General features: G+C 34.5%; 2 protein-coding genes across 13 annotated transcripts; one reads left to right on the plus strand and one right to left on the minus strand.

The window, feature by feature from the left end:
• Positions 1–372: 372 nt before the first annotated feature.
• LOC113702416 (uncharacterized) lies at positions 373–12490 on the plus strand. Of its 7 annotated transcripts, none has more exons than XM_072059477.1 (19): positions 375–505; positions 861–954; positions 1284–1348; positions 1454–1519; positions 1679–1750; positions 1859–1931; positions 2240–2277; positions 2368–2475; positions 4289–4408; positions 4497–4577; positions 4654–4722; positions 5644–5721; positions 5848–6006; positions 9556–9663; positions 10614–10682; positions 10840–10902; positions 11002–11159; positions 11319–11387; positions 11827–12490. In XM_072059477.1, exons 2-19 carry the CDS (start codon positions 930–932, stop codon positions 12152–12154), a joined length of 1749 nt encoding a protein of 582 aa, XP_071915578.1. In that variant the 5' UTR covers positions 375–505; positions 861–929; the 3' UTR covers positions 12155–12490. The 7 variants fall into 7 exon arrangements, with proteins under 7 accessions (XP_071915582.1, XP_071915578.1, XP_071915580.1 ...); XM_072059476.1 differs by having other exon boundaries at positions 376–766; XM_072059478.1 differs by having other exon boundaries at positions 376–562.
• An 801-nt stretch (positions 12491–13291) lies between these two features.
• LOC140011067 (F-box protein At5g39250-like) lies at positions 13292–16330 on the minus strand. Of its 6 annotated transcripts, none has more exons than XM_072059152.1 (3): positions 16175–16329; positions 15870–15927; positions 13292–14434 (listed from the first exon to the last, which is right to left on the minus strand). In XM_072059152.1, the coding sequence occupies exon 3, from the start codon at positions 14427–14429 to the stop codon at positions 13677–13679; it is 753 nt and encodes a 250-aa protein (XP_071915253.1). In that variant the 5' UTR covers positions 14430–14434; positions 15870–15927; positions 16175–16329; the 3' UTR covers positions 13292–13676. The 6 variants fall into 6 exon arrangements, with proteins under 6 accessions (XP_071915253.1, XP_071915251.1, XP_071915254.1 ...); XM_072059150.1 differs by having other exon boundaries at positions 13292–14473; XM_072059153.1 differs by having other exon boundaries at positions 16168–16323.
• Positions 16331–24570: the final 8240 nt, after the last annotated feature.

Here is a 24570-nt window from a genome sequence, read left to right on the forward strand (position 1 = left end):
ATATATAATCTCAAATTAACCCTTCATGTGATTAAATATATGACAGTGCGCGCGTGTGCGTGTACGCGTGTATATATGTATATAGGATTAATCTTTTGCATATCCTAATTTAGATGCTTAATAAATAATTTAAATTTAAATTTAAAAAATTTAAATTTTGTACATGTATTAATTATACATTTAACCATAATAATATGTTCAATTCAATATTAGTGCACATAATATTTACTTACGTTATACTGACTCATGTTACATGTATATGTATATATATGTGTGTATATGTAAACACACCCCATATGTTTTTTTTCCTTTGTTTGATTTAATTGTACGTGTAGGACGGTAAAGGCGGCAAACCGGCAATAACTAACAAGGACATTATTGTAAAATCATCAAGCCAAACCATATTCGTTCAACCGAAAGATTCTGCGACCGGAACTACCGGCCTCTGCGCCTGCGGATTCAATAACTAGGGCTGCTCCATTCGCTAAATTCCTCAACCAACTTGGTTAATTAGCATCTTCACTATCTGAATTTTTTACCCATGCATGATTCATCACATCTGGCAAGACGTCCCTTATTTTCCTTTGCTCTAGTTTTTACTTCAATCAAAAGATATTTCCAGCCTTCATTCCTTCTTTGGCATTGTTACTTGAATTCCCTCGAAATCTATCGTTTTTCTTTTCTTTCATGACTTAATTTTCATAGCACAAATCCAGCAAATGAGTATTATCCTCGTATTATGCTCCATCTCTTTCACTCTCACACGGTTTTACCCTAACTTGTTGCTTTAATTCGTTCGCTTGATCATCAAAATTTTCCGTTCTTTTTGCTTGATGGGAGAAGCATTTCTTTTTTTTCAGGGGTGTTGCTTTTGCTGGAGTTGAGAACCTTAAATCTGTTTTCGTGAATAGAAGCCTCCTCAGTGAGGGATGAGCCAGTTTGCTGAGCATCATGGTAAGCTTGTATTCAAATGTGCGTTGAAATTTCACTCTTCCAGTGCCTACTGCAGCAAGTGATTTCCTGATAGGACCGTTACTGAGCTTGTTAATTTCATCCTAAAAGTTTCTGTTTGGCAATGACTTGTACTAGTCAAAACAAACATGTCTTACAATTCGTTAATGCAACTTCTGTTATTTGTCAAGCTTCACTTGAAATGAAAAATCCGAGGTTATCTCTTTGTCTTGTTTGTATACTGGTTCATTTCGGTTTCTGTTTCTATTCAATTCTTCTCCTAGTGAAGTTGCCGACGGTTAATGGGAAAACTTTTGTTGGCTGAGATGCAGTTAAGGGTTCTGAAGTGTTTGTTGGCGGTTTGCCTCACACAGTGACTGAAAGTACTATCCATGAGGTTGGTTGTCCTTTCCAGGCTTTTCTCTCGAAATGAACGAATCAAGGATCGATTAACACATCCTTTACTTCTGCACACTTAATTTTAGCATCTTTGCTTTTCCAGATATTCTCTCATTGTGGGGAAATTGTTGAAATACGTCTTATAAAGGATCAAAAAGGCAGCATAAAGGTTTGCTTAACATGTTTTTGTTGCTCTACTTGTTTCTGTTATCGACTATGATGCTCAACATTTCATGTCTCTCGTCTCACTATCTCATAAAGAGAAATTAAGCACAGAAGCGGAAGAAGGGAATCACATGGTTTCTCATTGTTATCTGTGGCATTTTAGGACTTTTGCTTTGTGCGTTTTGCAACAAAAGAGGCTGCTGAGAAGGCCGTGAGAGAAAAATCTGGATTTGTGGTAAATATTGCATCTTCTGCACCATACTTTGTTACTAATTGGATTGAAAATTGATTATGGATTTAGAATTCTTGTTGAACCATATTTCTTCTGACCTTTACGACTCAGCTAGATGGAAAGAAAATTGGTGTTCTCCCGTCTAAAGAGCAGGACACTTTGTTTTTCGGAAACCTCAATAAAGGTTCATTTCTTGCCTAATATCTGCTTGTAGAAGATTGCACACCAACTGCCATTTGCTTATCCTCCCAGAGTTATTTGCTTTTGTCTTTCTGGTCAAAAAAAAAAAAGTACAGTTCACCATTTTCATGAAGTTTATGAAAGTATGTTCCGTATACATTTCTATTTATTGGTATCATGTGATTTAGTTGACAAGTGTTTCTTTATCTGGTCTTCTGTATGAACTTTTCCTTTGGTGCCAGGTTGCACTTCTTTCATTCTATAGTTTTAAAGTTCTTAAACAGTACCTGATTGGTGCATTCTGTCTTGAAGGTTGGAGCACTTATGAATTTGAGGGAATTATACGTCAGGTACACCTCTGAGTTGCACACAGTTAATTAGTCGTAGATAATTTCAAAGGTTACAAGACACCTTACCTGCATTTCCTTTTCTTAGTATAGGTTTTTCCTGATGTTATTTCTGTTGATCTTGCCTCACCGGTGGGAGAAACAAAATCTATAAAGCAACGAAATCGTGGTTTTGCTTTTGTGAAGTTCTCCTCTCATGCTGTAAGTTCTCTTTCCTGCCATCCTAATTTGCTCAATGAATCTTTACCCTAGCTGTTCAGTTTTTCACATATGGGGATATTGTTTTTGACTCGTGTTGCTTGACTCGTTTTGCATCTCAAATCATACAGGCTAGAAGCTCAGGTTCGTGGTTTTGACTCTTGGTTCCAGTTGGTCCATTTTCTTGTTAAAAGACAAAACAAGGATTATAATTCACTTCAATCTCCATAAAAATAAATGTTAAATCTGAATGATGCACTGAGGGTGGGTACTAAATCTGGGCTAACAGATGGTGCATTTGTTAATCTAAAACTTAGTGCATTAGCCTATCAATTAACTTTTCTGCTATGAAGCACGAGAAATTACTATACAAAATTATGAATCGTGATGACTAATTGATGGTCATCTTCATCAATGCGTTATGATCTCTACCTTTAACGCTGATATATTATTTGCTTTACTCAAACATTGTTCAGCAGGTCCAATCTTGTTCTTTTGTCAATATTTTCTCAGATTTAGCTGATTTACAAAGAAATTTTATTTTCCTTTTCTGATTAAAAGCTGCATCTGATAAGTATCTTCTTCATAATCTTTTCCAGACTTTCTCTGTTGAATCTTAAACTGAGTTCGTTTAGGCTCAATATTTGTCTCCTCCATAGTTTATTACTTGTAACTCTTGCGGTGGGAGTGGGTTAAATCTCAAGATTCTACAGACATCTCTCTTAGATTTTAAAAAATGTTTCATCATCAATATTCCATTGGCCTCTATGAGATGTTGAGATATAAGTTTTGTACATACCCTCTCTTAAGCAGTGCAAGTTGTTCTCTGCTTATTGTCCTCTAATGAATGATGGGTGGATAACTTTGACGATCATTGGATCGAAAGCTACCATTCTCCCTGATCTTATGCAAAAGATTAAATAATAAGAAGCAATCACACTGCTTAAAACACAAATTATTGGAGAATAATTTTTGGCATATTTCTCATGCTCCCAATTTTCTGTAATCTGTAATATGCTTGTAACATTTACTTGAGAAGTTGTGCCAATAAATTATAAAATCATACGTTGGACTGAGGGTGTTAACACAATCTAAAAGCAAAGTTTGCTTCCAAACTATGACATCTTTATCTTTGCAATCTTTCTCAAACCATGTGTTTCTTAAAGCTAGTTCTGTTTCATCTCCTCAACTTTCTGTCGTCGTATAGTTTCCTTAAACACACTCCTTCATATCTTGATTCTTAAATTACCAGTGCCGTTATTTTGTTGGATTAATATCTTTGAATTGTCAAAAACTATATCAGTAAGATGTCCCATCTCTTTTTTAAAATCACTTGCGTTATGAATCTGATGTCACCTATTTTTTGTTCTTCCAAATGCTTGGCATAGCTTTTTCTGATTCTACCTGAAGTTTTTCATGAACCCTTGTTCCTTGAGTATATTTCTTTGAACTTCTGATATGGACTAGGTCTCTTCTACTTCTTCTCCTCTTAAGCAAGATGCTTTATGATTAAACTTGTCGTGAGGTAGTTTCGCATCCCTGTTCAATTCTGTTAAGATTATTTCAAGATAGCTAAAAAATAACCTTGGTTGTTGATGCATGATTTCTGCATCTTTGCCAATCAATATAATGCTTCTGATTATGCAATCTTTCCACTTCGAATCTAATCATAAGAATAAATACAGATGAGGGAAGATTATGAATCCAAAATCTCTACCTTGTTAATTTAGATATAACATTCTCCAGCTTACAAAATCCAAAGACTATAGTTGGTTCGGAAATTTGAACCTGCCTCCTTCGAAATTCTCAAAAACAGGCCGCTGCGAGGGCATTTCGGGTTGGTTCAAAAGCAGATTTTATGCTTGGTGGTAATCTGCATCCAGCTGTTCAGTGGGTTGAGGATCAACCTGAAATTGATCCAGCTGCCCTAGCCAAGGTCCTTGAACTACATATTTCTTTTTGTAAGGCATGCTGTCTTCAACTCGTGTTTTGATGTCTTACCATAGAACTCTCTGCGATTTCAGATCAAAATTGCATTTATCAGGAACCTTCCATTGAGTGCTGATGAAAACTATTTGAAGAAATTATTTGAGCCTTTCGGAGAGGTTGGTTAATTGCAACTTCAATTTGAAATTTTGGTGATTCAATTGATGATTGATGCTGTAATCATCATGCTTTCAGATAGAAAAAGTAGTGCTGTGGAGAAAGGGTAGCTCCCCTGTTGGGTTTGTCCACTTTACCAAACGAGCAGTAAGTTGGCCTTTTATTACTCTTCATATATCTGGCATACATCAGTTCAGTGTTGTGACACATTTTCTGAGTATGTCTAAAATTGCAATGACTTGTATGGTAATTTCTTTTGCCAGGGGGAATTAAGGCGAACGGGATTTCTTTATTCTATGTTATGAACAAGTGTGCATCTTATTGTGTCAGCAGAATTCTACTTTTTTAGAGGAGTCATTTGAAGGTTTATTAAAAAAAAAGATGGAGGGAACTGACAACAATGAAATACAGAATGAGCATCTTGGTGATTTGAGGAAAGTAAATTGCTAGGCTAACAGTTGTTTCATTTGGCATGATAAGTAGTAAATAGGTTGATAGTGATTCCAGGATAGTAAAGGTCATGAGGCTCAGTAATTTTCATGTCCACTATAAGTGTTGAATATTTTTCTTCAAGGCGCTTACAGATTTTGGGGATTTTGATTTCTATTGCATTTCTTTCACCCGACCCCCCCTCTCTGTCTCTCTCTCTCACACACACACACACATCATGGTTGAATTGTACTCTAGACTTGTCTATTTATAGCTGTTTGAAGTTTGACCTGGTCAGCAACACATTCTTATCGCTTCCAGTTTCTCCTCTAATGCTGCCCTTTTTAATTGGAAGTTAGAACTGCAAATCATTTTGGCTGGCATTCTTACCTAGCAAAATGATTTGAATGTATAACTCAGAAAGGTTCAGTGTGGGTTTTTCCTTTTTTTTTTGTTTTGACATGATGTCCTCTTTCCAATGAAAATGCAGTATCAATTTTACTTGAACTCATGGTGTTTGAATTTTTGCGTGGTATTTTCAAGTTAAGTGGCAACCGTTTTGTCAAAAAAAATTAAAAATCTAGTCTGGCGGGAATGTGATTTTGACTACATGACTCGTTTTCTCAATTATGATAATAGGATCTTGAAAATGCTATAAGGGGAATGAATGGGAAGACAGTACAATGGCCTAGAGGAGGTCCAACGTCTATGCTTTCGGTAATTGAAGCTGCTCTTATCTTAGAGCGCTTACTGATTCAACTGCAGGAGTGAATTCATATTAGTGAGATGTATTAGGGTTATTCCGAATAAGATTTATTGGCATTAACTACTGTTTGGTAACAGGTAGAAGTAGCAAGGCCAATTGACAGAAGCAAGAAGCGCTTACGTGAGGACTCACATGAGAAAAAAGCAAATAAGGTTCCAAGTCACACCCCAAGTGCCAATTTGGGAATTCCTTTGTCCAGTGATTGTACATCTGGTTCGCAAAAGGTGGCTCAAAAGGTAATGCACCTCTAGAGCTTGAGTCTGCCATTCCATGTCTTACATTAGTTATTTATCCTTCATAATCTGGCTTTGGTAGAGCAAATTGTACACATGAAAGCTCCCAAACTTAGGATTTATGTAGAGGTAGCAATTTGGATCCATTTCCATTTATCCATCCAAATAAACCAAGCTTAAATGGATAGGGATGATTAAGAAAAATTTAATGACTTTACATGGATGACCATTTAAACCCAACCACACAAGTACATTTATATGGATTACCATGTCATCCATATAAATCCACCTATCAAAGAAAGAATAGGCTTGGACTAGCAAAGTAGATTTAACCCTATACAATGATGGCTTCACGCCAACCCAGCTGTACATCTGTTACTTTCGTTGTGGGTCTGTAATACCAGCTTTAATGATAAAACATCACCGTTAAAGTGGGTTCTACACAGTAAAGACATCACAAGAATTGGAAGTCTGGAGAGATTGGGAATTAAAAAACAGCAGTCAAAATGTTGATAAGAAGCCTTGTCAATTTCTTTAATACAGTGAAAAAATCCTTTTTTTTGTGGCTTTATTTCATCTCTTTTCATAATTCCCCTTAGTTGCTAATTATGTGTTCTTCCACTATATACATTCTCAAGTACTAAACTCCTTGAAAGCAAAAGGTTCACCTTTTTGCTACAATTTTTTTTTCAATTAACTACTAGAATTTTACCCGTGCCTTAGCACGGTCTTTTTTATTTATTTATTGTGAATTTATACAAATATGAATTATTTAAATATAAAAATTAACAACAGTTCTACATGTTCATTCATATTAATTTTAATGTTCAATTATTTACTAATTTTTAAAAATTTGTTTACATTCTTTCACTATAATATGATAGTATATATCAAATAATGTACCCCATATCCAAAACTTGGTAGATATTCTTTTTTTATAAATATTCTTTTAGATAATTTAAATTTTTATAATGACCATAAACCTAGAATTATATATTCATACTTAATTAAGTAGGAAAAAATCGATTAATCCATTTTTCAAGTTCAATAAATATTCAATTTCCAATAATATTGGTAAATCTGTCGGTGTAACAGTTAATTTTCTTTTTTACACTAAGTTAATTCAAAATTAAGAAAAGATGATAAACAATTTGAATACTAATCAATGATATGGTGATGATAGGAAGTAATTTATGGGATATGTAAGATTTCAATAATTGTTATTTAAAAAGGTTTTACTATATTTCTATGTAATAATTTGGTAGAAAGCATATATCATTAAGATAAGATTAGTTATTTTTTAAAGTTATTTTAAAATTAAAGATAATTTTTAAACATATAATATAATCATTGTAATAATTTGATAGAAAGCAGATACCATTAAGATAAGATTAGTTGTTTTTTAAAGTTATTTTAAAATTAGAGATAATTTTTAAATATGTAATGTAATTCAAATAGGATTCAATATGGGTAAAATTCAAGTAACCCATAACCCGTTAATTCTCTTCAATTAGGCATGCCACATAGGAGTGAGAAACACTGTGATTAAAATAGCTACTTTCATATAAATATATATATATAGATATATATATATAGATTCCAATAAGATGCTTTATCTAAATTTTATGGCAATATTAGGATACAGTTCAAGTCAGAGAATTTATAGATAACATTCATATGGTCAAAATTCTACTACTAGTTTTCTGGTGGAGGTATGGGATAAATTTGGACAATTTTAGTAATCTCGATTTATAGGGTTAAGTTATAGGATCTTTGTAATAGATGCCCAATGGGCACTTGTTAAAACACCTAAATCACATCTAAATTACTATGTAAATACACGCACTCATATTTATTGCACCCACTGAATTGTGACACTTTCCCGAATTAGATACACTTATTTAAAAAAAAACTAACACATGAGACCTTTCTTAGTCTTAATGACCCATTAGCCGAACTGTAAATTCTAATATTTTCTAATGAATTCTTTCATAAGAATCTAACGTCTTGTGTTTTGTTTTTCATTGATTATACAAGAAATTTAAAATGTCCTTTGTTAATTATACGTGACTAGCTTATGTCATGTTGAAACTCAAAATTGACATGAGTTTCTTATCGGTAACATAATCCATGCAAAATTTTCTATTGTAAAAGTATAAGCTGATTTATTTGCAATACAACTAAAGTAATTTTGGAATCTTAACTATCAGAGATTTGGGCCCAAGGAAATTTTTTCCAAGTTAATTAGGAAACAATAAATGTGGAGCGTAAATTAGAGTGGTGAATCAATTTATGCATAGGTAAATCTTTTATACACTGATTGCATATACACTGGCAACTGCTACATGTGTAAACTTTGGAATTTAACTCCAAACCGGGATGATGTAGCATGAATAAAGATTCACTAGAGTGTGTGTGTGTGTTCTGAATTGTAAGGGAAAAGCAAAAACAAGAAATGCAGAAAAAAGGTACACAAAAAATTTTTATGAAACAGCTTCTGAAAATGAGAAAAAGTCCAAGGAACAAGGAGTACAGAAATTTGTTTGGATTGCAGACAGAGAGCTATTATATTTCCTGAAGTTCAAAAAGATCACCAATGAAAAGATGTGAAAGTACTGTGAGTGCAGCCATTGGAACTGTTAAATTGTTAAATGGATGGATTGTGGTTTTGCTGTATCTATTTAAATCCTATCCATTTAGATTCATTTGTTTAACGGTTGTAATTGGATTGGATTAATTGCATCCACCAACCATTTAAGAAAAACCAATTATCCATTTTGCTACCTCTAGATTTATCTTGTTTCACCTCCTACAAAGTGAGCCTTTTATACCTAGACATGTGCTTTTATGGTTCTGAAAATCAAATTGGCAAGAACAAGCAGACTATGAAGAAAACTATACTTGACTGGAATCCTAAGCATTTAGTGAAATGCTCTGGAAAAATAATAGGCCCCAAAAAACTAGGCTTTTAAATTTCAGAAATTACATGGATCTGAAAGTTGAGGGGAGAAACATTGATTGCATTCACAACCCACTTTGTTTCCATAATATGCATGTATAGTGCTGTGCTGTTGGCTGATGTTTTTTTATCTAAATGCACCTGAAAATGGGATGCATGACATATTTTTGTCAGTGGTGCGTTTTTCTTTTAACATAATTGTTTTGCTTTTAACCTTTGGTAGTCTAGCTCTCCTTGAAATGATATTCTAGTTTTCAAATTTTTTCCTGTGTCCAGGTATCCCTTGTTGTCTTGTTTAGTTGAATTTACCTGAGCAATTGTAGATGATATTGTTGCTTAATATGCTCATGTCATGTGAAAGAAATAGAAATAACGAAATGCAGGAATGGTTATGCAGTTCGGCCAGGATTGAGCTATAGCTGGCGAGTTGACCTTATTTCCCTGTTTGCATATGATAGATTTTGGTTGCAAAGTGTGGAGACTGTTTGAAAATTTGGATAGCCTGTCATCAATTTTTAGTTGTCAAGTTGTTAATTCTGATAACTGAATTAAGCTAGACTGAAGTTGGTGTTTCTTTTTCATTGTGACATCAGGAAGTTGAGTATGAGGATCCTTATGAAGTGGCTGTACTGTTATTACCTTTAAGCGTCAGAGAACGGCTACTTAGGATATTGCGACTTGGTATTGCTACTCGATTTGATGTAAGGTTTAGAGCTAAATGTAAGCTTTAATATTAATGCTTTGTTAGACATCATTATATTGCTGGAGCTTTAGTGAGAAATGTTAAATTGACTTGAATGCTGTAAATTTTTTGCTTGCATCTTACAAAAAACATCCAGAAGTCCTGTTTGATTGGGTGGAGCTGACTTCCAAATCAATATCATCTGTTAGATCTTCATGAACTAAAGACATTACGAATATATCTGATGAAGTAACTTGAAATCTAACTGCATGTGCTGTTAAAGTTCCAAGTTAGATTGTAAAGTTTTATTGCCTTAAAATGGTGTGCATTGATTATCTTCATGAACTAAAGACATTACGAATATATCTGATGAAGTAACTTGAAATCTAACTGCATGTGCTGTTAAAGTTCCAAGTTAGATTGTAAAGTTTTATTGCCTTAAAATGGTGTGCATTGATTGTATATCCTGCTGCTTCAAAGAATTTCACATTAGAGAGCAGCCCACTGGTATTGCTACTCCGAAAGTCAAGGCAGGAACATGTTGTGCTATATTATAGGTGAAAAGCAATTGGGCACTTAGCAAAGAATGAGCAATTAATTGGCTACTGAAATATTTAGTTATTAGTCTGTTGAATGATAACATGTACATGGATCTGGTGCACTTATTGTTTGGATAGATATTATAAGCGTTGAATGTAATTTTGTTTGATGATATTTATAATTCATTAGTGTCCATTTTCTGTTTATTCTTATGGAAAATCATGATGAAGTTATATAGTATATTTGCTTAAAAACTTTCCATTGGCTTGCTGTTTGGTTTTGTTCTGTGCGTTCTCCTTCAATAAGTTTTGTTCAAAGTTCTTTCAGTCTTTTCAATAATGACAACTGAGAAAGTATGAGCTCTTGAGGTCACTGTATTAGCTATTATTGCCGTATTCCGCCTAAAGTTTGATGTGTTATAATTGGCAGATTGACATTCAAAACTTGACCAGTCTCAAAAAACTACCTGAATCCGCTGCTATATCTGTCCTTGACCAGGTTCAGCTTTGTCAAAATGCGTGAATTATTCAAATTATCAACTATTAGATATATCCATATCTCGTCTTTTGTGTATTTACAGTTGGAATTTGAATATTTAAAGCTGCTTTTTTTTTTAATTACTTCGATAATTACTTTCTCATGTCTTCCTTTATAGTTTATGTTATCAGGAGCAGACAAAGAAAACAAAGGAGTTTATCTTGCCGGATTAATTTCTAGGGTATTTGTCCTGCAATCATATTAGGGATTTGATGCTTTTGGTTTTGCAACTGTTGACATGCAGTAGTGATTAATTGAACAACTTATCTTCTGGATGTAGCATCAGGTTGACCAGCTGCTTCTGGGTCGATCTCCAGGTGGTTTGTCAAGGGTAGGAGATCTTATTAAGAGTGATGTGGCTATTTCCAGCTTCTTCAGTAGAGTTCATTTGCCAGTTGATGATTCTTTTATCCCTCATGTGGGCTCGACACAGTCTAGGTTTGTCCTTTTCCTTATGATTACTACCAGCACAATAAATCTTGATAAGCCACCATCTGTTAGAACAGTTCCCCTGGATGGGTTGCAGTACCTAAGTCTATGGGTATTACAAGGTGCAATCTTTTCCTCACCACTTCCTGATTTTCGATTGCTTTCCAGCTTCATTAGTCAAGTCCATTTCCCAGTTGTGGATTCTCTTGCCTCACCTGCATACTTGTCAGTGCCCAGGTTAGTGTTTCATACTTTTCTTGAACTTGATTTCATGGCTTGTGTTGGCTTATCTTCTTTATCCCTTGCAATGGGCTTCTTGCACGTGTTGCATTTCTTCCACTTAAAATATTTTCTGAATTGATGATCGTTCCAGATATTCTCCCAAAAAAATTATTTTTTATTTTTATTTCAGAGGTGGCTTTGTTCTAATGCCAATATTTGGTGCATTGATCGAACCTACCTTTCAAACTTTTGTCAATAATAAATATGAACTTTCTTATCTCGTCTATTTCTGTATATGCCATTCTCGACAAGAAGTAGATATGATTCTGAAGCTGTCGTCTTGACTAATATGGATCTGACAATGGAACTTTTGCTTTTACAAATTTGATGTAACATGGGGAAGTAATTTTAGGAACTTGCGGCTATGTTAATGCTATGCTTTATTGAATAATAGGTGGTCTACCATGCCTTTTAAAGGTGCTGGTGCTATCAGTTCATGGGTTGTTCTTTGCAGGTCAGGCAACTATGTGCCCCGCTATTCTGCATTAGTTTCCGACTATCCCATAATGACTCGAGAATCGCTTAAATTAACAAAAGAGACGAGCTCTTCACCTTTGCAGCCTTACGGAAGATTAACGTTGGATCCCCAAATAACAGAAATGGCTGATCGTCCACCTCATCGGCCCCAAATCAGATTCGACCCTTTGACTGGTGAACCATACAAATTTGACCCTTTCACAGGTGAACGAATCCTTCCAGATAATCCACAGCACCGTTTTTAAAGGTATCATGATCCTCAATGTCAAGATGCTGGTTGCTTTTAAGCAGCCATGGCGGATCTCACCTTTTGACAGCGCCTATAAATAGTACGTCTGTTTGGGCCATTTTCTTCCAGATTAATATTATTGATTTTTATGTATGTTGCTTAATTAATAAATGCCTGAGTAAGTAGTTTAGAGATTCCAGTTTTTATTGACTTTTAGCCGCACAAGTTGTCGGAATATGATTCAACATGCAAACAGAAGACTTCAAATATTACCGCCAAACAAGTATTGTTGGCGTGTTGGGGTTGGCGAGTTTGAAAAGAAGAATGTACTGGAGATATATGCTCTGCCCTACCGATTCATATTTTCCATGGTGTGTTGACCAAATAATGAAACCCATAAAAGTTGGCACGTGGAAGGGAATTCATTCGAGTTGGTTTGAACGTTGAACTATAGAAGTCCGTCAGAATTTTGATATTTGAAGTTCCTCAAGCGTACAATTCTGTATTAATGGATATACCAAATAACGGTAGCTTATGTTACGGATTATTGCTACTCGATAAATGGTCAAAACTTTAATAAATTTCTCGTTTTCATTCCTATCTGACATCCTGGGGAACTTTGACTAAAATATAAATATTATATATAACTATTATTTTATATAAATAATTTAAATGTCAGATCTATATCGAATTTGAACCTAATTAGACCTAAATTCAATTCATATTTAATTCGAATCTAATTTTTAAATTCAACCTCAAATCAACTCACTGAAAGGTTGGACTCATTGGGTTTTTCCTCGGACCGAACGAACCAAGTTCAAACTGACCCAACCCTCTTATTCCCAACATTCTTGTGCCACTAAAACCTAGGGAGGCACAAGCTTCCGACCTACGAAATCAAGCCTAGATATTTTACAACCTAAGCAGACGTTAACTGTTAATTTAAAAAAAAAAAAAAAAAACAAATGATCACCAAGAGCGGTAACCGAGAGACATTCCATTGGATAAAACAAAATATTCAGCGAACCCAAATATCATCCACGAAGCCAACTTTTACCATGAGACATTTGAAGATCTAAACTAAATCATAGCATCGAGAGGAAACCTAACAGGAGTCCAGAGCAGATACAGTTCACGGTCCATTATTTGGATATACACCCAAAGAATGAGAAACTTCTTAATTACCCAATAACGATGCATAAGCTAAATGCCAAGCAAACATTTGATACCAGTACAATGCAGCTTTCGTTGATCAATGCATCCAATAACCTAATACAAGAGCTAATCCACAGAACTTGGAAATTTTCAAGCACAAATAAGCAAGACTCCCTTCCCACAGGAACTCTTTGATAGCCCAAGAAAAACAGAGCTCGGCATGTTACAAACAAGAGATCAACATCAAAAGCTTTCCAGGATACTTATTGACCATTGACAGGAACATATATACAAACTTTGGATTTGAAAGAACCAACACCAACCAGGTTAGATTTGATCTTCAGCAGCAAGGTGTTCAGACTAGAAAGCAGATACCCAGCCCTTCACTTCCAATCAAGAATGTCTAGCAGCCAGAGGACCTCTTCCTCTGAGTTGGCAGCATCACAGAAATCCAACTCAATACCAAAAACATCAATGATCCCTTCATTATTGCCATTATCCAAGAATAACAAAGAGATCCATGCTCGAATCTCAGAAACAAAAGGGTTGCTAGGTGAAATATCAAGGTAGTCAAATGCTAGAGCCCGATAAGCTGTCCGGTCTATATAGTCAAACACAGATTTGTCAATTATGCACGCAACTTTGTTGGAATCCTTGCGCACTACAAGCACAGATACGGAAACTGAGTGACTCAATGGAATGGTAAACCTTGGCTCAACAGGTAGAATCATCTTATACCCTGAACCCTCCAAGTGATACTTAAGCACATCACAGATTCCAGGAGGTGGGATCCAAATTCCATTCTGGAGGGTAGGTCCAGGAACTACCTCCGAGAAGATTAAACGGTCCTCAGTCCAAATGTCAACATAGAATTCCAAGTCATTTAAAGACAGCCTAGGAGGGAGAAGTGCCCGGCGATGTTGACGCTTATAAAAGGTTTTAAAAAGCTTGTGGTAGGTTACTGTCGGAGGTTGCGGCCGTTTACATATTGATGGCCATCTCTTGGCACACAGGCATTTCCAGAAATAATCATCTTGAGCAATCTCTCGCCACTGTTTATTAACCACCATACATTTAGCCAGATCAGCACCTTCAAGAAGTGGGAAAACAGCCTTCAAGATTTCGTCACATGGCATTCTTACTGCAACAGAATGAGTTTCACGGAAAGATAACTTGCTCACTGCATTAGAATACAAGAAGTGATTATACAGAACATAAATGTGCATAGAAGTCCATATACAGCAGGTGACAAAAACACTTAATCCTCTATGTAAGAACAGACAAATGGATTAAAGAAGCAGAAACAATCCAACGTCTCAAAAGAAAACAGGATGAACAGCTACTGCAAGACACAACCATCAGACTCCACTCAAGTACTAATCAACAATAGAAGATACAAAGCCCCCCACCCTCTTTTACAAGGAATACCATCAATCTATACATAGGATACTGATCAACAAAAGATGACTACAAGTACAACCTCCAACAAAATTAAACGCAGGAGGAAAGGACATGATGGAGTAAAACAACTAAAACAAGCTCTTAAGAAAAGTCACCCTTAACAGGAATTTCATGTGAAAGAAGATTGCAGGAGAAAAGGGCATGATGGAGTAAAACAACTAAAACAAGCTCTTAAGAAAAGTCACCCTTAACAGGAATTTCATGTGAAAGAAGATTCTCAAATACAAAAGAAACATTAACTTATCTAAAATCAACTACTCCCAAATTATGACCCAATATTTCTTTAAAATTTTCCCATGCATAAATATGGAAAACAGTTTCAAGTTCACTGAACTCATACTCATGGACTTCACTGTTGCCTTAAAATACGCCTCACTATCTATCTCGGCTCTCCCATTACCTAAATAAATATATATCAAAAGACAACATGGGCAAGAAATGGCTTGCTAACAAACTAACAATTCACTTGAGATGACAAGTAATCAAACTATGAAGGAAAAAAACCATTCTATTGGGTAAAAAATCAATAGCAAGAAGAGTCAAGACACCATATGATCGTGTGTGCGATGAAGAAAAATAATTGTCATTTTTCCCTAAGTTTTAGTTGCACTCACAAGCGTCATGCAGTTTAGGATAGTAAATCATTAAGGCTCATCCAATTCCAGCTTCCAAGTTCAAAACTTAAGAACAAAAATAGCTCCTTTATTACACATCATGGTACACTTTTTTTTTTTACCCTCCCACCCTTCCCACCCCCAATTGCCACAGGATTCGAACCCTTCCTTGGCTGGTTAATAGCTCCTTTATTACGTTGATATACAAAATAAACCAAAATTTCATCAATTTAGCATGGATAAAACACAAAGGGAAAAAAACGTATAGCTAAAACTTTACAGCCATGATCCACGGAAACCAACAGTCCAGAATTGAATAATAACCAAAAAAAAAAGAGCCCAAATCCAGAAGATGCCAAATAAATGAACTAATACAAACTAGGATAAGTGTCCAGGACTACACAATCCCTTATGCTGCAAGCATTATTACACATCAAAATATAGAAGGGAAGAAAACCTTGACATAATTTTAAAAAAATAAAAAATAAAAGGCACAAGTACCTGTAAAGCTACAGCTAATCGGAGAATTTATGGCTTTTTCATAAGGTATGATGATGATCTGTGCAATAGGATTAAAATAGCATAAAAAGAAAATAATTTGAAGAAAAGAAATGGAATAAAAATAGGTAAATGCGAAGGAAACATGGGGATTTGATTTCTGGAAACCAGAAATACTAAATTATTTCAGTTATCTGATTGGATGAACGAAGAAATCTTAAATAAATGGGAAATTGGGAAGCGTTGGGTAAGAAGAGAGAGTAAAACAAAACCCTAGAAGAAGGGCTAGGTAGGTGGAGACTTCTCACTTGCGAGGGGCCAAAGACTCTTCTCCTCCTCCTCCTCCTCTGTAGCCGTTGGACTCTGGAAAACCGGTTTTTTTTTACCAGCCCACCCGGTCAGCCTGTTTTCATTCCCCTCTCTCGCGTCTGTGTCTCCATTGAGTTTCTAATAATTTTGCCACGAGTACAAAAGTTTTCCAACAAATATATTCTTCCAAATAAAAAACGTAAAAATGAAAATTCACTCGCCACATTCTCTCGATTGGGGTCCCATTTTTTGTTTTCTTTTGCGAAGGACCCACCATTTGCTTTAATCATTTTTTGCCACAATCATGTCTAAGATAATCCGTTCCCCCTGATGATTGAGGCACACCCGTATAATTTATTAATTTTGCCAATACTCTAGAGAATAATAAGAAGGTGACTTTGTACTTTTTCAACCTTAGACTAATGTAAACGATAATACGATTTAAGCGATAGAAATAAATTAAAAAATAATTTATTTTTTTATTTTAGATATTTCATGTTTATGTTTATCGTTTAATAATATCATGATTTTTTTATCACTATTTGTAGGTGGACTCTTATATGCAATATATAAAGTTAGAGGGATGACAGTTGGTATAGACATTTTTTTTAATCATTTTTTGAACTTTTAATTATATATCCTTATAAAATTTTTACTTTAATTTGCTAATCACATTTTATCAAAATAACTATTCATTATCGCCTTAAGTATTGCAACTACCAAATTACTATAGCCTTATAAATCAAAGTTCTTTAATTAATTTATATAAATTGTATTTATGTGAAAAACAAATTTCATATGAAATTATTTCATTTTAATTGTTTTGAAATTGCATACACATTGATTGTGCCCTTAAAGGGTGAGAGAAGAGGGTTGGTGTAATATTTCAGGAAAAAATATTAAAACCAAAATCAAGTTAGTAAATCACAAAAATAATTGACTAATTAATGAGCGAGTGACATAGAAAATAAGGAGAGTAAAAGAGCAGGGCAAAAACTTAAAATGGAGAGATGAGTGATTAGTGCTTAATGGAACTAGAAAAATCAAGAAAAATCGATGAACTTGATTAATTGAAAATAATCTCGACATTTGAGTAAATTTTGCTTTGATAAAAAGATTATTGTCCTGACAATATCGCCACTCATTGCTCAAGTGTATATGGTGATTTTTAACTGCTCCATATGGGCGAACTCATATTTTAAATAGCTGCCCTGATAATAATAATATCACAGCCATTGCATTTGAGTATATCGTATTTTACGTGGCACTTCGAATGATTTTTGCTTTTGGCATTAACATCTAGTACACTGGATGGACTTCTTTCCTTATGGGTTGGGTTTGAATTACCACCTTACTGCTGGCCTTTGGCAAGTAAATTGGTCGCTAGAAATTTTAATTACTCCCGTTGAGACTTGTTCGGTCAAAATTCTAAAAAGTTAAAGTTTCCAAAAAAAAAAAAAAAAAAACTTCCAAAGTTTCTAAATCCAGGGAAATTCGAGTGTCTGTCAAGTTTCCTGTCAAACAGACAATAGGCAGAACTATTTAAGATAAGGTTGATTTCACCGACATCCCAGTTTAAGATTGACATCTGCCCATCAGTTTGTGATTAAAAAAAAAAAAAAAAGAAATTTGACTTTTGACCAAGATATTCTTTTGGATAGATTTTCGAGTAAAAAATAATTCTTTTTTTGGGCAACATGTCCCAAACAGATTTGTCGTGTGGGTGTAAACTTGGTGATTAGGGTCAGAGTTGGACTAGAGGGCCATGAAATGTCTGTCTCACCAGCCCACTGGAGACCGGACACGTGCTATGTTTTGTAGACATGATACATAATAGTTGGGCCAGATGCACAGACTGCGGTTTCAGTAGCCCAAGCCCGCAGGAAATCCACTAATTCACCGATACCCGTTGGGATCTTACAGGTATTCAAATCATTGAAAACAAAAATTTGTAATGCTTTCCGTTTTCATTTTCCACTTCCCACTCTTAATTCTGCTTTTGTTATCAAACAATTCATATTTTATTTTTTGCGATTTATTTTCTTTCGGTTCATTGGGTATCTTTTTAACACCCCTGCTTTGTTTCTAAAACATAGAAAAGTAAGCGAGAGATTTCTTGAAGTTACCCCTTTCTTTTTGTTTTTGTTTCTCTTTTTTTTTTTTTAAGTTATAATGGTTTTAGGGTGCGTTTGATAAAATTGAAATCTGAAATTTGAATCCATTAAATTATTGAATTATTAAATATTAAATCTAATACATTTGAGTCTATATCACATTCAGTGATAAGCAAATAGCTTATCACTTAATTTTTAGAGTAAATTTTGTTTAGGAGATTCAATGGCACTTAATTAATTTAAATATTCAATTTCTAGTTATTAAATGTATCTGAACATATTAAGACCTGAATTTATTAAATTTAAGTGTTGAAATGAATTATTAAGCAGAGTCTTAATTTTGGTTGATACAGGGTAAGGTATGTCTCCAGGCCACAAATAACTCGTATGAGCATTTATAGATTACTTATCCATACAGCCTTGAGGCTTCAATTCAACAGCACCTTGAGTTTGGTCATTAGTGAGGAAGTGGACCGACAGAGCGAACATGTGTTAGCGAAATTGCTCCTTTGATAAAATTTTAAATCAAGCTAAGTTTGGGAGTTTAGGATAGAAAAGAGAAGAAGTGAAAACTTAAGTTATGAAAGAAGGAATTGTTATGTTGTTTGAGAGTTTTGAAAATTAGTGGAATGATTTTAAATATGAAAGTCATTAAATATTTGTTCAAGACATTTTTAAAGATAAAATAGGTATTTTAAAAAACTTTCATAAGTTTTCTCCAACTTTCTCTCCAATTTAGAAGGAAAAATTTTGCCTAGTGCCTACTATTCATGCTCTTAAATCCTTCCATTTTCCTTTTTTTTCTTTCCTATTAAACACTAACCAACGAAGGAAAAGTTAACTTTCTCTTATTTTCTTTTCTTTTCTGTCCAAATCCTCCACTCCCCCAAACGAGGGCCAAGCGAAGAAAGAATGAGCGGTAGACGGACTTGTCCAATCTATTAAAAACTGAAAAACACAAGCGTTTCTAGTTGACGTCATTTGGCACGCCGGACATGAGAGGAAACGACAAACGGAAAAAGAAAAAGAAAAAAAAAAGAGAACGGAATTAGTACATGAAAACACCTATGTACTATACCAAAGGCGAAAAGTATAATTGGCTGTTGCATGTTAGACAAAACAAGTGGGTCTGGAGACTCTGGACGTCTCTCGTATACACTCTTTGGAGGCAGAAATTGAAGGCTGACAAAGTCCTCATGGAGTAATATTGATGGCCGGAGATTTCTTTGCCGACCGAAAAACAAAAGGAATAAAGCGCACCTTAGCACATGGATGCAGCTCCATAAGGCTTTTAATTAATTTCCACAATGCCATTCGTTATCAAATGTTCTACATTAGAATTAAGGGAGAACCGTTCAAAATATGTCTTATATTTCATCAAATGAATTTTGTCATCCCTCCTTATATTGCTTACAAATTTAAATTAATAAAATTTAATCTCAATCTAAGTATTCAATAACTTTTTAGTCTGAAAACACTACATGACCCACATACGATTATTTTTTGTATGCAAAAATGTCGGATCCCATTTTTTCAGTGGCAAAAATGAATATAAATTAAGTTAGATTCCACTTTTTTTTTTATAAAAAATTTAAGTATAATTCAGGTCAAATCCTTTTTTTTTTTTTGCGACAAAAGTGAATATGGATCAGACCATTTGTTTAACTACAAAATGTCATCTAAACTTTTTGCCCCTAAAAAAGTTGATCATATTTTGGTCATGAGATGGAAGTAAGGTAAAAAATGGTCGAAAATTTAGATCAGAACCAAATTTTATTGACTTCATTATGTAAAAGATGTAAATTTACTATTTTAAAAGTGAATGGCCAAAAAACTCATTTAGCAAAATGTGAGGAATATTTTGAATGATTTTTTTTTTTAGGATTAACTGGGCAGTCCAAGATTCATGATAGAACAACAATAAAAAAAAGAATGAAAAGAAAAGGCTGTCAAATAACAGCACCCAGTTAAGTTGGAACAAAGCCCTTCATCATCATCTTGTCCCTTTGTTCCCATGCACTGATCATCCTTTTATTCCTTCCTATATTTGGCTCCTACAATGTGAATTGAAAGTGTCTACTAGCATGGTAGGCTGCAGGCTCTGTTTCCCTATCTTCTGGTCTTTTCTTCCTTTTTTTTTTCGGAAAAGATAGGAATTCTATGCTGAAAGTTGGTGAAATTAGTACAAGCGCCGTATATATAATTGACTGTTAATGAAATTAGTACCCTTTTCTTTATATATATATATTATAATAATAATACTAATCAATGGGCAGGTCCATGAGATGTTGTTGGCAGCTTGGAGCATGCATATGGTTTTGTCGGAAAATGCAACTCGTATAAGACAGATACTATGATACTATGAGAAAGCAGAGAATGGAAAAAAATCTGCAGGTATTAATTTACGCAGCATTTAATTTAGAGTGTGTTTGGATAGCCAAATAATGCGTCAAAATTATTTGCTTACATCACAAGTACAATTTCCAACACACATTTTTATCTTCTCAATTACTTTTTTATCTCACATACATCACATCATAAAAATTGCTACAGTAATTATTCTAAATAATATTTCAAATAATCTCCTATCCAAAAGTTTTTCCAATTCCTTTTCGATCGTACAGCTAAACCATTTTATAGTATGTCATCGATTACATCATATAGTACCACAATAATATAGCCAGTTATATATATATATATATAGACACACACAATCAAATGAAAATTTGTAGTCATATATATATATATTCATTTTCTCCATATGAATAAAATTTGTTTAGCGCCATGCATAGAGTGACTAATTGGTGTCCGTATAATAATGCATGAAGAGACTCCTCCCACTTAATACAACGTAATCACGCGAGGAAGTCACAAGTGGCACACATGCCCAGCGATATGGCTACAAATCACATGCAGACATGTGACATTTTTTTTTTAAAAAAAAAAAAGAGTTTTGTGCTCAAGTAGTAAATATGTTTGCACTTTTGAACTACTATGCTATGATTAGGAGCCTCTCGATGGCAAGGTTAATTTCAAGGTCAAAACTTGCGCAGACTCAAGTCCCTGTTTGGCAAGTGAGTTTTTTAAATATTTGTCTAAAATTTTATTGTAATTTACTGTAGAAGTTTTTTAAAAATTTTTTGAAGTGTCTTTTTTTGTTAATATTTTGAAATATATAATTTAAAAAATTTTGAGAAATTTTTTGAAATTACTGTAGCTAAAGTTTTAAAAAACTTGTAGCAGACAAATTTGACAAAAAACCTGTCTACCAAACAAGGCCTCAATTTTCGAAATCTATTATTTCAGATTGTATCGTGTTACGTTACTTAACGAGATGATGGTGTGATACAATTTGAAACATTGAATATGTGGAAACCAAACTCGAAAGTTGCACATTACTGATACATAATAAAGTGCCATTTAGCATGTCTAACATTTTTCCTACAATCAATTTGGTGTAGATTGAAGTTGGAACGCGATGGTGTAGATTGTACTACTAATATTAATTGATTAAGAATATATAAGATGGGAAGAAGCAAGTAAACTAGTATTAAATGCACTGAGGAGTAATGAATGAATCATGGGGTAGTAATTACTAGTAGTTTCTTTGGAATTGGTGGTGTAGATAATGGGAAGTATAATGATGAGGAGGGGAGGGAGGAGGGGGCTGCAGCGGGATCAGTACCATGCAGGGAATGTGCAGAACATGCTGTACATTTGATGCTGCTGCACTGTCTCAACTTTGTCACATGCAATCCTTCTCTCAAACCCCCAAAAGCCTAATTGCCCTCTTCCCTCTCCTTCTCTCTGCATGTTCTCCCCATGTGCATTACTTTGCCCATTTTGCAAAATTATGCGTGTATCCTTTCCTTCTTCCCTCCTCCCACCTCACTCACTCACTGATCATGGAAGGGGGAAGGGGGTGGCCTTTGCTTTGCTTTGCTGGCCCATGCCACATTCACATGCGCCCCTTTGGGAGGCCACAGCCACAGCCACACACCCTTCCAAAACAGCTACCTCGCTCCTCCTCTTCCACTTATAAAATGACTTCATTGCCCTTCTCCTCCTTTCCATTTTTTTTTTTAGCCGGACTACTTTTCTCCCTTCCTCAAAACTCTGTCTTTACTGGTACAAGTTTATTTAAGTACTGCTATCATATAAGTACACTTTTTTTAAGGCACTTGTCTCACTAATTAATCCCACGATTATTCTCCAGACTACCGAATTGTTGCCTTTCACCTTTTTGGATGGATTGGCTCTCAATTCTCTTATTGAATACTAGCTAGTCATGCTAATTAATCTTCTTGTAAATGACGGCTGCTAGGGACATTGCTAGGAAATGACCCGTTCCAATTTGTGTCCAATCATGCATGGAATGTAAAATGAATCCATTTTCCTTGCATAATATCGACAAGTATGGTCATATGTAAATATCCTTCCCAAGCTTGAAGAAAATCTGGAGGGTAATTGGGGAATAGTAGAATGATTAGGCCCCAACCTTGAAATGTGCCTTTCGCAGACAGGCAGGCTTTCTCGGGCAAGTCTCTTCCAGATGGATCACAGATCTCGTATGGTCGCAAGTTGTGTGCCATCTTCCCGCTAGAATTTTTCAACTGAGATACGAAATTGGTGTGGCTGCCTTTCTGGCGTAAATCACAAAAACACCCTTCGATCAACGGAAATATCTACAATCTTCTTCTTGTATGTAAAGAGAGTAGGGCCTCCCATTATGATTGTCACGGGACCCCACGCTCCCACATACAAGCTTTGTTAAATAGAAAATTAAAACAAAAAATGGTGTGCGTCTACCGCGTGACTATAAGATTTATTTCAGGCGTTAAAATTTTAGAAATATAAAATTAATTAAAAAATATATAAATGTAAGAAAAAATAGTAATTATTAATATATATATATATATATATATGATAGGTTAAGTAAAATATAAATGTGTTAAAGATTGTCGCCTGGATATCTCGTTAAAAAATAAAAAAAAGGGAGAGAGAAAAATTGAATTAATGATGTGGACCATCTGATTTTTGGGGCTCAAGTAAGTATAGGGGGTTGCAACTGCAAAGCTAGTATTGTTAGCTTGATAGCATCTCTTTCGGTAATGCCAGATATTTTACATTTCGAGATGCACAATTTTTAGCTAGCGGTTGCATGAATCTCATTTATTGTTCTACTTCTTCTCGTCGAGCCACAATGAAGTTCAAAAGCACGGTTCGAAATGCAATTCTTTTTGTTTGTGGATTCAGAAATAGGCCGTCACATTTTAGACCAAATAAAAAGGGGAGCTAGGAATTTATGATGATAGTTGATACCTGCTCTGGTGTAATTGATTATATGTCCACATATTTTAATATTGATAAAATCGGGAGGTTTTTTTTTTGTTTTTTAAATGTCATTTTGTTTATACATTATGGATTAAATTAACATGTCATTGATAATTTGATATCCTAATGCAACTACATTTACTATTTTTTCTTTTCTGTTTCCTTTTTGGTTTTTGCCGAAGGAAAAGGTAAGAGATTCGACTAACCCCGTTTGGATAGCCATTTTCTGACGAAAAATTGCGTCGTTTTCCGTGATCATATTTCCCTATTACCTTATTTTCTCACATACATCAAATCGTTACAGTAATTTTTCTACAAAAAATTCAAGAAAATGCAATCCAAACAAGGCCGATCTCTAAGGTTGGCATTAGCTCGTCAAACCATATTTTGAAGCACTTACTAGTGTTAATAGGACCTTGGTATGAGAACTAGCATCGGTAAAGGAAAGAGTCATATTTAATACATCACCAAAATAGACTGTAAATATAATAGAGAGTGGCTCTCATATAGTAAATGCTCAAATATACACGATTTATTAACATGAGGTCAAATTTCAGTTACATTTAACCAAAAAAAGAAAAAAAAATCACGCTTTGTTTGAATTCACATTCATAAAAGATGCATATAGTTTTATTTTGACCGTATGATTAACTTAAATTTTTTGCTTCATGAACATTTTACTACTCCATTAGTATTATAACTTTCATAACATAGGCAATTCATCTATATTCTCTAATTTCCTTATTTACCAAAAAAAGAAGAGGAAGGATAGTATTGGATTTTTCTTTCTTTTTTTTTTTTTAAAAAAAGGGGATAGTATTATTGCATTAATAATTGCTAGTAGTATTACGATTTCCTGGCGTCACGTGGAGATATAAGTCATAAGATATCTTTCCAATCAAAAACTATTTTGGTAATAAAGGCACAAAAAAAAAAAAGGAAAAATG

The sequence above is a fragment of the Coffea arabica genome, chromosome 7e (genome assembly GCF_036785885.1).
Source record: "Coffea arabica cultivar ET-39 chromosome 7e, Coffea Arabica ET-39 HiFi, whole genome shotgun sequence".
Taxonomy (NCBI): domain Eukaryota; kingdom Viridiplantae; phylum Streptophyta; class Magnoliopsida; order Gentianales; family Rubiaceae; genus Coffea; species Coffea arabica.

What these genes read in the sequence shown, in the direction of transcription:
- LOC113702416 (XM_072059477.1), top strand. Translation starts at nt 930, where the DNA reads ATGAGCCAGTTTGCTGAGCATCATG. An exon ending in ATCCAGCTGCCCTAGCCAAG is followed by an intron (nt 4,409 to 4,496) that starts GTCCTTGAACTA and finishes CTGCGATTTCAG; the next exon opens with ATCAAAATTGCATTTATCAG. An exon ending in TTGCCGGATTAATTTCTAGG is followed by an intron (nt 10,903 to 11,001) that starts GTATTTGTCCTG and finishes TTCTGGATGTAG; the next exon opens with CATCAGGTTGACCAGCTGCT.